Source organism: Vombatus ursinus, unplaced genomic scaffold (genome assembly GCF_900497805.2).
Source record: "Vombatus ursinus unplaced genomic scaffold, bare-nosed wombat genome assembly UNPS02002451.1, whole genome shotgun sequence".
NCBI classification, from domain to species: Eukaryota; Metazoa; Chordata; class Mammalia; order Diprotodontia; family Vombatidae; genus Vombatus; species Vombatus ursinus.
Window position 1 is genome coordinate 7855 of NW_020942229.1, and position 14037 is coordinate 21891.

The 14037-nt window shown below is 39.0% G+C and overlaps 1 protein-coding gene across 1 annotated transcript; it reads left to right on the forward strand.

Moving 5' to 3' along the window:
* Positions 1-9117: 9117 nt before the first annotated feature.
* On the forward strand, positions 9118-10067 carry LOC114048654 (taste receptor type 2 member 7-like). The gene is given in 2 exon segments (XM_027869707.1): positions 9118-10017; positions 10020-10067. Coding segments are annotated over 2 exon segments (948 nt in total).
* Positions 10068-14037: the final 3970 nt, after the last annotated feature.

The window sequence follows — 14037 nt, forward strand, 5'->3', positions numbered from 1 at the left end:
AGAAAATAACACCTTAAAAAAATACCCTAACCCAAATGACAAAGGAGGTTGAGAAAGCCAATGAGGAGAATAATGCCTTAAAAAGCAGAATTGACCAAATGGAAAAAGAAATCCAAAAGCTCAGTGAAGAAATTATTTCCTTAAAAATTGGAATGGAACAATTGGAATCTAGTGACTTTATGAGAAATCAAGACATTGTAAAATAAAACCAAAAGAATGAAAAAAATAGAAGACAATGTGAAATATCTCATTTGAAAAACAAGTGACATAGAAAATAGATCCAGGAGAGAGAATTTAAAAACTTGGACTTCATGAAAGCCATGATCAAAAAAAAGAGCCTAGATATCATCTTTCAAGAGATTATCAAGGAAAACTGCATTGATATTTTAGAACCAGATGGCAAAATGGAAATTGAAAGAACCAACTCATCACCTCCTGAAAGAGATCCCCCCCAAAAAACTCCTAGGAATATTGTAGCCAAATCTCAGAGTTCCCAGGTCAAGGAGAAAACATTGTAAGCAGCCAGAAAGAAACAATTCAAGTATTGTGGAAACACAATCAGGATAACACAAGATTTAGCAGCTTCTGCATTAAGGGACCAGAGGGCTTGGAATATAGTATTCCAGAGGTCAAAGGACATAGGATTACAACCAAGAATCACCTACCCAGCAAAACTGAGTGTAGTCCTTCAGGGCAAAAATAGACATTCAGTGGAATAGAGGACTTTCAAGCATTCTTGATGAAAAGACCAGAGCTGAATAGAAAATTAGACTTTCAAATACAAGACTCAAGAGAAACATGAAAAGGTAAACAGAAAAGAGAAATCATAAAGGACTTATTAAGGTTGAACTGTTTACATTCCTTCCTGGAAAGATGATATTTGTAGATCATGAGACCTTTGTCAGTATTAGAGTAGTTGGAGGAAAAAAAAGTATATGTACATATATATATATAGATAGATAGATAGATATATGTGTAATAGATAGGTAGGTAGATAGATAGATAGATAGATAGATAGATAGATAGATAGGATGCACAGTGTCAGTTGAAGATGAAGGGGTGATATCTGTAGAATAAAACTAAGGGGTGAGAAAGGATTATACTGGGAGAAGGGGAAAGGGAGAGGAAGAATGGGGTAAATTATCTCACATAAAATAGACAAGAAAAGGCTTTTATAGTGGAGGGGAAATGAGGGAAGGTGAGAGAGAATGAGTGAATCTTATTCTCATGGGATTTGGCTTAAGAAGGGAATAACTTACACACTCAATTTGGTATGGAAATCTATCTTACCCTATTGGAAAATAGTGGGGGAAGGGGAAAAGGGAGCAGGGTGATGATAGAGGGGAGGGCAGATTGGGGGAGGGGGTAATCATAAGAAAACATTTCTAAGTAGGAGGGACAGAGTCAAAAGAGAGAATAGAATAAATGAGGTGGGGTGGGATAAGATTGAGGGAAATATACTTAGTTTTTCACAATATGACTACTATGGTTGCATGACTACACATGTATCACCTGTATCGAGTCATTTGCCTTCTCAGTAAGGATGGATAGGGAGGGAGGAAGGGAGAAGATTTGGAACCCAAAGTTTTAAAAATAGATGTTAAAAAATTGTTTCCACATGCAACTGAGAAATAAGATATACAGGCAATGGGGTATAGAAATCTATCCTGCCCTACAGGAAAATTGAAGGGGAAGGGGATAAGAGAAGGGTGGGGGGTAGATAGAAGGGAGGGCAGATTAAGGGAATGGGTATTCAGAATGCACACCATCTTATCGTGGGGGAAGGGATGAGATGATGAGAAAATTTGGGACTCAAAATTTTGTGGAAGTGAAAGTTGAAAACTAAAAATAAACAAATTTAAAAAATTAAAAAATACAAAAAATAAAATAAAAATAAAACAATGAAAGTGTGTGTGCATATGTGCATGACTTTGTGTCTCTATGTGTGTGGTTGTGAAATCATATTTGTCTCCTCTGTATGTTTTGAGTTGAAGCAGCCTTTTTTACACTTGATATAGAAAATAACAGAGAATTCAATCATCTTCTCAGACATGGCAGAGACTATTTGGAAAGTGTCAAACACTCACTGCAGGTGATTCACGTGGGGACATATAACATCAATCATGTTATTGGAAGTCTGAGAAGAATAGACATAGAAATGATCATTGAATCCATAGAAGCTATTGAGGTTGCCAAGAGAGGGAGTTTGGAGAGAAAAGAGAAGACAGCCCACAGCAGAACAGGACCCCTCCCCAGAAGGGGTTGGAGCCTGGATGACAATTCACCTGAGACTGAGAAGGAGCAGTCAGAGAGGGAGGAGAAAGATGGAGGAGAATCCCAGGACAGCTGCTTGTCAGGCACTGGTCCTCACATTCTAGGTACATAGATTTGGGTTTTTTGTGTGTCTGTTTTCAAGTGACACGGGAAAATGGCATTTCTGCAACATCACAGAAAGACAGGGTGCTTGACTCTGAGAGCCCTGGAAAGCCAGCCTTGCATAGAGAGGCCTGGACTGTTTGGTGGAATTTGGTGATGTTTGTGAAAGTTGTGTTGTGTCAGTTTTACAGCCTACACATTCTTCCCTGAAATCTCAGGTGAGTGCTGCTGATGCAAAAGGAAAGAGATCAAGCAGGGGCCTTGCTCCCCTTTCCATGATTGCACTGAATGTGTTTCCTGTAAGCAATGTAATAATGGACTCCATTTCTTGTTTTGTTCTGTAACTCATTTTTATTTCATAAAAGAATTTAACCCATTCACATTTATTGTTTTAACTAATGGACTTGATTTTTTTCTGTCATTTATTTCTAATTTAAAATAGAATTGATATTTATCTTAATCTTATTATTTACTTTAAGGGGCTTCATATCACCACTCTTCCATATGTATACCTATTTGTTATCATTATTTCAACTTTATTAAGATGTCAACATTATTAAAACTCACAAAGTAAACAAATTTCATTTTGGAATTACACAAAGACAGCATTTCATAGTTGGAAAGGACTTCAGTGTTATCTAGTCTAAAGCATACCTGAAAGACAAATCTCCCTGTAACATAGGATTGAAGAAGAGAAGTATTGTTTCTGTGTCTGAGAGAGACACATGTTCCAGATCCTCCGGAAATTTTTGTAAAGATCCATAGAGAGATAAAAGACATTTAGTAAGAGAGACATGTAAAGAAACCAAGACCTCAAAATGTGCCTGATTTCCCACTTGGTTCCCAAGAAGTTTTGGGGAATTTCCCTCCTCAGATACAGTTGAGGCCTGACTCTCAGTTAAGCTGAGTTTACCTCAGTTCCAATCTAAAGAGTTCATTCATTCTTGTGCATTTCCTGTTATATTCTAATCTGTAGAATTTCTCTGGTTTCTATTTTTGCTTGGCTTCAAAAAAAATGAGCCTACTCAATATTCAATATCTACATACCTCTCTATCTCTCTCTTTCTCCCTCTCCCTCACTCTTTCTCTTATCTTAATCTTCTCATCTACTAGCTACTTTCCCATCACCTAAAAATAGTCCCCCAAACCCTCACTTGATCCATCCATCACTGTTAGCTATCATCCTATATCTCTGTTCCACTTTGCGGCTAAAGTCTTTAAGAAGGCAATGACTCCACCACTGCTTTACTCCCTCTTTCTGAACTTTCTGTGTTCTGGCTTCCAACATCATCACTCAACTGCAACTGCTCTCCCCTAAGTGACCAGTCCTCTTAATTGTCCAGTCAAAGGGTTCAGGTGGAGATCTGAAACCAGGAGAACCAGCAGACTATTGCTGTAGTCCATGCGTGAGGAGATGACTGCCTGCCCCAAGGCTGAGGCAATCCCAGAGGAAAGAAGGGATTGAGTGGTATTACAAAGGCAGAAATAATAAGAGTTGACAAGTGATTGGGTGTGGGAGGTGACAGAGAGTGAGGAGTGAAGATGACACTTGGGTTTTGAACCTGAGTGACTGGGGCAATGGTGGTGCCCTTGACAATAATAGGGAAGTTCAGGTTTGGGGGAAAAGACAATTAGGAGACCAGTGGTAACTTTGGAGAGAAAAGCTTCAGTTGAGGGATCAGGGTGGAAGTCAGACTGTGGAGAGTTCAGAACAAAGTGAGAGGAACCATACTGGAGGCACATCTTGTAGATGGCCTTCTTGAGGAGTTTAACCACAGAAGGGAGGAGAGATTTAGGATGGTGGCTAGCAGGAGTGGATGGACCAAATGAAGGTTTGTGGATATGGGGAAGACATGGGCATTTCACCAGGCAGCAGGGAAGTAGCCAGTAGTTGTGATTTAGGATTGTCCTCACAATGACCTCCCTGATTTCCTTCTCTCCATTCTTTCTCAGGTCATCTCCCCTTGTGTCAGCTACACCATCCTTCCTTGTCTCTCTCAACCCATTGATTAACCAGTCCAACTCTACACTCTCCTCCAAACTGAGGTCCCTTCATTCCTTATCTTATCATGAATCAGGTAACCTCATACACATTTGCAGGGCCCAACCATAGATCACTACCACCATTAACTTCTTTCTTTCCTATTCACATGCTACCAAAAGGGGAGAGTTTTGTTTACTACTGTGGGTTTAATTATCATCTATACATAGCCGAGTCCCAATTCTGTATATCCAACCCAAATCTATGTCTTGAACTCCTCTCTCACCTTGCCATCTTCTGGAAATTTCTAATTGGATGTCCTATAGAGAGCCTAATCTCCACATATCTTAATCAGAATTTATTGTATTCCCCTCAAAAAACTATCACTCCTCTAAAAGTCTCTGTTTTTGCCAAGGACACTAGGGTACTTCAGGTAAACCAGATATTCAACTCTGGAGCCCTTCTTGACTCCTCATTCCCAATCACCCCCCAATATTCTAACCACATCTCATATTCTAATCAGTTGCCGAGTTTTATGGATTCTACCTTTAAAATGTATCTCACATATGTTCCCTTCTTTCCACTCAAGTGGCTTCTACTGTAGTTCAGACTTACTTGATTTCTTTGTTTCTTTTTTTTTTTTGATAGGCAATGGGGTTAAATGACTTGCCCAGGGTCAGACAGCTAGTAAGTGTTATGTGTCTGAGGACAGATTTGAACTCAGGTCCTCCTGAATCCAGGGCCAGTGCTCTATCCACTGTGCCACCTAGTTGCCCCCAGACTTACTTGATCTCTTACTAGACTATTACATTAGCCTCCCATTTGGTCTCTCCTTTCTCCCAAACATCTTTTATGCAGCTTCCAAACTGATCTTCCTTAAAACATAAGTCAGAAGTTGGGTAGCTAGGTGCTGTAGTGAATAGAGTGCCTGGCCTGGATTCAGGAAGACCTGAGTTCAAATCTGACCTCAGATACTTACTAGCTGTGTGACCCTGGGAAAGTCACTTAACCTTGCTTGCCTCAGTTTCCTCATCTGTAAAATGAGCTGGAGAAGAAAATAGCAAACCACTTCGGTATCTTTGTCATGAAAACACCAAATGAGGTCATAAAGCATTTTTTTAATTTAAAAAAAAGTAAGTCAGGTCATGCAATGGGAAAAGTTGGAAAGGACTTTTTTGACTCTATTTCCAAAGTTTTGATATGGTTATCGCTGTTGTCATTTATTTGATGAAATTCTCTGTTGCTGTGACTTGCATTTTGACCTAGCAATTCCATGGGATTAAACAATTTAGTCTATATTAAAGTTTGAAACTTTTAAATGCCTTTTATTGATTGTGATTTTTATTGCATGGACGTGTTTAGTATTTCTACTTTTCTGCATTCTCTGCATTTATTAAATTGAATTTATTCAATTCCAATTTATGCCCCATAACACAGGCAGGCTTTTAAAGGTGTCACTTATATCTAAGTAATAGGTATCATCATTTTAACTTATATTCAGTGATCACCAGACTTCTCTAATATCTAATCTTTCCAAAATTCTCTTCAAGTCCTTAATTTATTTCTTATTTTTTATTATGTTTATTCAAGTGTGAAAGGGGGTTTATTAATCTTCCCAACTAGTACAGTTTTGCTTTACCCCACTGTAGTTGGAATTACTTTTCCTGTAGTACATAGATATTAAGAGAAGTAGAAGCAGTGAGGTCTTCCTAGCATGGTTTGAAGAAATACAGGTGGTGGTTTCATGGTTCTGGTAATGATGGGGAAGTGTGAACAGCTGGAGGAGTTTGTGGAGAAAGCCCCTTAGATCAGAGCTATTGACAGCAACTTCCAGCCCAGCAGCCAGGTCAAGCTCAACCAGGAGCTGAAGTTTATTGTCACCAGCTTGCAGAAAATTGACGAGTGCTAACAGTGGCTTTCGGATACTCATTAGTAGACTATAGAAAGTTTTTGAATCTATAGATCAAGGCTGTAATCCTCAGTTGTATGCCAAAGAGGGCTTAGAGAGGGCTCCAGATAAAAACGACAAGTTAAAGCAAAAATGGCTCTCTGAAGACATTTACCACAAAAATGTTGATTCAAGATTTTTCTGAAGTTTTCCCAAGGCTAAGTATTAAAGTATCCAAAATGAAGATCACCCTCCTCTTCTTAAATAGCTTGTTTCATTGTGTCTAAAGATGTCCACTTAAGACTTTCTTTGAATTGTCATGCCTTTTTGAAGTGTTTGTCTGAGGGAGACAGTGCTTGAGATGAAAGTGTTCTTGAAATATGAATGTGGAGCAGTTATCTAAAGGACGTTATATTTTCCCTCAAGGTGTCTGTATTTCAAAAGACCTTTAGTGGACATTGGCATTTTCTCTTTATGTTATGGAACATATATCCAGCTTTCATTTGTCTTTCAAAGAATGTTATTTCCCAGAACCAAAAGGATGTCTTTGTCAAGCACCAGAGCACTGATGGTTCTGAATCTTTTCTGTGTCAATTAATGACATTAGGTGGGAACATTATACAGAGGGGAAAAAGTGTTCATAGGAAATTGCTGCCACTGTCAATTTGCTCTTCTAATAGCTAAACATGCTTGGTCATATGGGAGACTTAAAAAATTGACGTAATAGCGATTTTGTCCTTTGGATACTTACCATTCCATTTTTCCTCATTAAAAATATTTTTGTTTTGGTCTGCTGTAGAGAGGGCTAGCATCACCAATGTTATTTGTGTTTGGTGCAGTTTAACTATGATTATTAACTTATATCTTTATTTAGTGTAACTTTATTTAGTGTATCTAGTGCATATAAAAGTCTTTTTCAGTAAAAATACTTAGATGCTATGTTATTTAAGTACATATATATTAATAATTGCTAATTAATTGTTATTATTATTTCTTGATCTATTATGCCTTTAACCACAATGTAGTTTCCCCGCTCCTGTGTTCTTTCTCTGTTTTTCTTTCTTCTTTCTTCCTTCCTTCCTTCCTTTCTTTCTTTTTTTCTTTCTTTTTCTTTCTTTCTTTCTTCCCAAGTCTTTTCTCAGTGTTTCCCTGAGTGAGGTCATGATTGCTATACCTGCTTTTTTGAGTTCACATGAAATATAATATATTCTGTTTCAACGTTTTAACTCTCTGTGAATATTTATATATCAAGCTTGTTTCTTGTAAACAATGTATGTCTGGATTCTGCTTGATGATTTATTCTGCTCCCATCTTCCATTCTATGGGTGAGTTGATCCTGTTTATATTCATGGTTCTGGTTGCTAATTGTATATTTACCTCCATAATATCATTTTGTACTTTTTCCTCTCTGTACCTTCCTCTTCCCCTTCATAAAGAAGAAAATAGAGAAAGAAAGGAAGGTGATCAACAATAATGACCTTCAATCAAAGACATTTGCTCTCATTCCCCTGCCCTTCTCTTCAACTACCCCACACCACCATAATTACTACAATTTCTTTCTTTCCTTTTAATCCCTACTTTACTATCTGTTCTCACATGTTGAATTTTATTTGGCTTGGATCTATTCCCTCTCTAACTCTACTTCTGAAACACACCACTTCTCTCTCCCTGTTTCCATCTGTTGCCCTCTTGATTTGAATGTGTTTTACATCAGACTCTGTGTGTGACCCTCTTTTATCTGAGTCAGAGGAATCAATGAGTTTCAGGAGACAGCCCCTTCAACCTCTTCCTCCATTTTTTGTATACTCTTCTTATCATACTCCTAATCGTGAAAAAAAATAATGTCTCTTCCTCTTCTTCGTTTCTTTCCTTGTGTGTTTCCTTCCCCTTTTCTTCCTCTCTTTGAAAGCACCAAAACAGAAGAAAAATTCCCCCAGGTTCTGTATTTGTCCTTGTAATCTGTCATCCTTGAAAACAGTGGATTTCTAAAGGGATGAAATTTGAAAGTGATTGGTGGCTTTTGGGTGGAATCTCTGACTTTTCCATGAAAGACAGTCTGTGTTTTTATATAAACCATCAAGTTAATGTGGTGACAGAAGGTTGCACATCAGTCTCCCACCTTTGTTAGCTAAGGTAACCCATAGAAGGCTCAAATCTTTTCTACAGCTGGTATCATGGTGTCTTTATCTTCTTAGCTCCATTGACTATTACTTGCATTTTAATTTAATGCTTTCCCTGGATATTGGGCATCCTATAGGAATTGTTCACTTTATTTTACAGTTGAGAAAACTGAGGTTTGAAGAGCTTGATTGATTTGCCCATGTTCGTGAAGCTTGAGCATGCCAGAGTTGCATTCAAACCCAAGGGGTCACCATTTTTTCCACTAGACCTCACTGCATTTTAGGAAAGATGATTGTCAGAAAGTTGATAATATTCCATCCCCGTGTTTTTCTACATTCTGCATGCTCGATGCTTTGTTTATTTCTCTTATGCAGACAAATTAGGTTGAGTTAAAAGTACAAAGCAATGAAATAGAATCTGTCCTTCATTTACATCTTTGAAAACAGCAGCTTGGCCCCTTAGGCAGGAGCCCACATGAATAATGACCACCCAGAAATGCTGGAATTGCCCACTCAAGGTCTGAGCTAACAATCACTTTAACTTTTAGCAAGGAGAGGTGTTTGCTGTGAATATAACTACAGCCTCATCCCATAGCAGGGCAGAGTTTTTCCTGATCACAGAGAGAGCCCACAAGAGAGAGAAGAAAATTACTGTTATTTTAAGAAACAGAAATATTTTTCTGCTCCCCTTGGCTGGAAATTCATTCACCAGAAACAATATTAAAAGTATCAAGGAATTTCTTTTCACAAACATGCCAAGTGTACTGGAGAGCATCTCTGTGACTGTGGCATCTGGAGAGTGCTTAGTGGGGGTTTTGGCTAATGGCTTCATTGGACTGGTAAATTGCATTGACTGTGTGAAGAGCAGAAGAGTGACCTCAATTGATTTCATCCTTACTGGCTTGGCCATCTCCAGGATTGGTACATTGTTCTCACTAATAGCAATTAACCTTGTTGGTTTTTTTGGTTTGGAAAGAAATTCCATTGGTAATCTGGTGTATTTAGAAATTATCTGGAGCCTCAGCAACCATTCAAGTGCCTGGTTTGGAAGTTGCCTCAGTATCTTCTATTTTCTGAAGATTGCCACCTTCTCCCATCCTGCCTTCCTCTGGCTGAAGTGGAGAATTAGCAAGGTGGTCCTCAGGATGCTGATGGGATGCTGGCTCATATCCTTGTTCATTATCCCTGCAATGGCAGGGAGAATTGCTAAGATTAAGATAGTTTCCATTGATCAAGGAAATCAAACAGTTACTCAAAATAACCGAGGATTTAAAACCCTGATGTTTTCCACCCTGATTCTCTCCAGTACTGGGGGTTTGGTCCCCTTTGCTCTATCCCTCAGCTCCTGTTTCCTGTTAGTGCTGTCCTTGTGGAGGCACACCCAGCACATGCATCTCAAGGTCATGGGCTCCAGGGATCCCAGTACAGAGGCCCATGTGAGGGCTATGAAAGCCATTGTCTCCTTTCTTTTCCTCTTTCTACTATACCATTTGGGCATCATCATAGCCATCTTTAACATGTCTGTGCTTCACAGTAAACTTGTGGCAATGTTTTCACTGATAGCCATGAACCTCTATCCCATGACCCACCCCATTATCCTAATTCTGAGTCACAGCAAGCTGAGGCAGGCCTCTCTGAGCGTACTGGGGAAGCTCACAGACTGCCTCAAAGTCCCTGGGAAAGTCTAAGTGGCAGAGACTGAACTTTGGGAAACCTTGTATTTTTCAGGGAGGGCTGTGGCAGTAAAGAAGCCATAGAAGAAATATAATTAAATGTGGAGAAGAATTTACTTAGAGCTCAAACATTGCTCCTTGGTCATTGAGACTCTGAGGTCATTCTGACTCTTTGTGACCCCATGGATCATACTGTCAACAATGTTTTCTTGGCAAGGACACTGGTGTTGTTTTCCATGTCTTTCTCAAGTTGATCCAGTGCAAACTTTTGTCAGACAAACTGAGGTGAGTGACTTATCTAGGGTCACACACCTAGGAAGTGTCTCAGATTGGATTTGAACTCATATCTTCTGGACTTCAGGCCCTGTGCTCTACCCACTGCGAAGGGATTTATGATTTTCATGTTAATGGATATGATATGTATAAGCAATATGCTAATTTAGATATCTCAGAGCTGCGTCTTCTGGCTTGGGAGTCAGAATCTACAATGTAGTTTGAAACGATCAATCAAACCCTTGACAAAGCTCTCCCAATCACTGCATTCCTATGCCTGTGTACATTAAGTGAAGCAAATCAAAGATTTAGAACCTGTTCCCACCACAGACCTCTGGTCCTATGCCCCGCCAAGTAATAACCCCCAACAATACTGGTCCTACAGGACTCCAAGACACCTGTGTTGTCCTGCATTTATGGGCTTGTCATGGGAAACCTCTCAGACCCTGGAAATGATTGTTTGTAAGCTACCTCCCACCCCCTTCTCACTTGTGATTTGTGTGTATATGCTGTGCCTTTACTCTAGCACAGAAAACATTTGTCACTCTGAAAGTAATTAATTAAACCACTGCTTGTTTCCTGGCACTCCTGTCTCTGGCCTGCTTTGCGTGGCTCTGGGTATTCACAGGTCAGAGGTGAGTCCTGTCCAGCCTACACGTAAAATCCTGTTAACACCTCTGAACCACCACCAAAGACAATGGGAATAATAATCACAAAAACAATTACAAGAGAATGGTCCAAAGTTACAAAGGAGCAAAATGGCTTCCAAAGGAGAGATGAAGAAAGATGCCAATTCTTAGCAGAGGAGGAAGTCCAAATGTAGGGAATGTTACTTATGTTTTTGGATTCTTTCCTATGACTAGATATTTTTTTTTGGAGTTTTAAAAATTATTTTTAAAAAGCTTTTAATATTTTTATTTATAGTTTTTTGAGTTCCAAATTCTATCCCTCCTCCCTTCCCTCCTCTCCCTACTCTTTGAGATGATAAGCAATCAGATGTAGGCTATACATGTACAATTACGTAAAACATTTCCATATTAGTCATTTTGTACAAGAAGACTTGAATGAAAGAAAAACAATGAAAGAAAGAAAGTGGAAACCAGCCTCCTTTAGTCTGTATTCAGTCAATATCAGTTCTTTCTCTGGAGTCAGATAGTATGCTTCATCATTAGCCCTTTGGGATTCTCTTGGATCATTGTATTGCTCAGAGTAGCTAAGTCATTTGCGGTTTTTCATCAAACAATATTGCTGTTATTGTGTACAATTTTCCCCTGAACTTCACCAAAAGGCTCAAGTCTGATCAGACTTCATGAACAATTATTAAAACATATCCAAAAACAATTACTAAAACATATCCACAGTCCATGTATTTAGACATTTGTCTGAATAGACATTTGTGGTTATTAAAATGGAGCTGAAAGAAGTTCAATATTTCCACCAGGGTAGTTTCTCCTTCAGCAGTGTCTTTATGGTAAAATTTAAAACATCTCCTTTAGGACCAGCATTTTTACTTGGGCTTCTTTATTGTTTTTCACAGCATGACAGCAAACATTTTAAGGCTGTTAATACAACTAAATTAGGAAGTTGAGACAAGTGATGGTGACAAATTCAGAACAGTGAGAGGAAAGAAAAGAAATGACAGCCTTTATACTTGCATCTCATTATAATCATTCAGAGATGCTTGCTGATTGTAACAGTAAGATCCGTTTTTGAACATTTCCAATTCTTTGCCATGCTTTGAAAAATTTGCTGTGAAAGGAAGAAGGATATAGTCATAACAATATCAGGACCATTTCCTGAAGGCTAAGCCTAAAATTATGGGCTGACAAATCATAGGCACACCAGGGGAAAACCTCATTGCCTCACTTTGATTTCAGATAAAAATCATAGATGTGTGTGAGATAGATGAAGTTTCCTCAGTACTAAAATTCATAAATCCCCTTCGTACCCTCAAAGCAGTAAAACTTGATGAATCTGCCAACATTAACCCGTGCTCTAATTCCTCTAGCAAGGTAAAAATTATGAAAGACTGCTAGCTTAACTGCCAGGGGCTTCCTGCTTATCTGTCTCTGGGGGGACTTCTAAATGGTTACCAGAAGTCCTCCTGATTCTCTGTCTCTGGGCAAATATTTCCAAATAAGGGTCTTAGAAAGCCACTTTAGATTGTGCACCCCGAAACCCAGCCAATGGAAGAAGGGTTCAGAAATGGGGTGGGGGTACCGAGTTAGGGCTATAAAACTTTGCTTCTCCCAACCAGTAGGTGCACTCCCTGGCTGTTGCTACTCGAAGGATAAGGGCTGTGCCTTTTCTCATGAGAAAGAATAAAACCTTTTCTGTTCTCTGACTCAGCCTCCAAACTTTTAATTCTAGTGTGGCCGTTGTCCCACATGGGTGTATTTTGAAACAACCAATCATACATTGTTCCCCGGGTACTATAGTCAGGTTCAGAACAAACCCAGTGAGAAACATACCTGTCCATAAAGAAAATAGCACATGGGGAAATTAAGTCAAGAGGCTATTACCCTTACTTTCAAAGGCCATCTTCTCAGGATAGTCTCTTTAAGTAGCTCTTGGTATTTCCTTTAAATCCTGGCGTACTGACTTTACAACCATCGAAGAGTTGTACCTGAATTCCAAAATCAGAGCAAATCAAACTACAACTACCTCATCTCATGTCACACAGTGAGTTCATGGCTTATAGCTTAGAGCAGGGAACAGTCAGTTTTCAGGTTACAGTAATAGTTAACAATAAATAAGAAAAATGTTGACCTTCAGTCCTGATCAAGTGCACACAAAAGCACAAATACAAAAGCATTCATTCATGATTTGACTTTTCTTTTCTAGGTAAAGCACATCCTGATGTAAAAATCAATTAAAATGTAATCTCCTTCTGGAGGCCTGTACATAAAGTGAATACATGATAATTCATTCATAACCCTGAAAAACTCTGGCCACTATTTCCCAGATGTCTTAAGGTAATGCATATTAGCCCCCAGGGTAAAGAGAAAAAATCTTTTAAACTGGAACCTGTCAGTACTAAGTCAGCTCAAAGATCTAGCTTTAATACTTTCTATTCCACATGTAACTTCGTAATTTTCATGGTCAGTAGTCTGACAATTGATGCTATGAATCACTTTTATACAACCAGAAAACTTGTAAGCCAGCCTCCACTTGGGCTATGAGTGTGAGGAGGGGATCTCAGTTGTTTAGTAAAACAAGTTACTATTTTAGATTCTGTAAGACTCTGATTAGTCATATGCATGCCCACAGGCCCATCTTTCACAGAGTTTGTGAGAGTTCTTGGCCTTGTCAACACTGAAGCCATAGAAGACGTGGCAAGTTCCAAAAGAGCTTCTCAGATAATGTGAATTTACAAGGTCATTTTTATTTTCCAAAAGACTAAGTAAAAGATTCATGGTGAATCATTTCAAAGTAAAGTACCCCCAATTAAAAACTTAAGGAAGTCTCCAGCAAAGGCAATAACTCCTACCTGTGAAAGTGTATCTACTGAGAACCGTACTCCCAGCCTTGTTCCTGGGTTTGAGACGAGAGGAATTCTCTATCACTGAAACATGAGGTTCAGTGACCTGGCCCTTATCTGGAGAAGAGAGGGTGGTAGTGAGTCTGTCCATCCCTTTCCATCCCTAGAAGTATAGCTATCAAGAAACTCAGTCCCATTTTTGGTCAGTAGCTTCTGAGCTAAGGGGAGTGACCCAGACTCAGTTT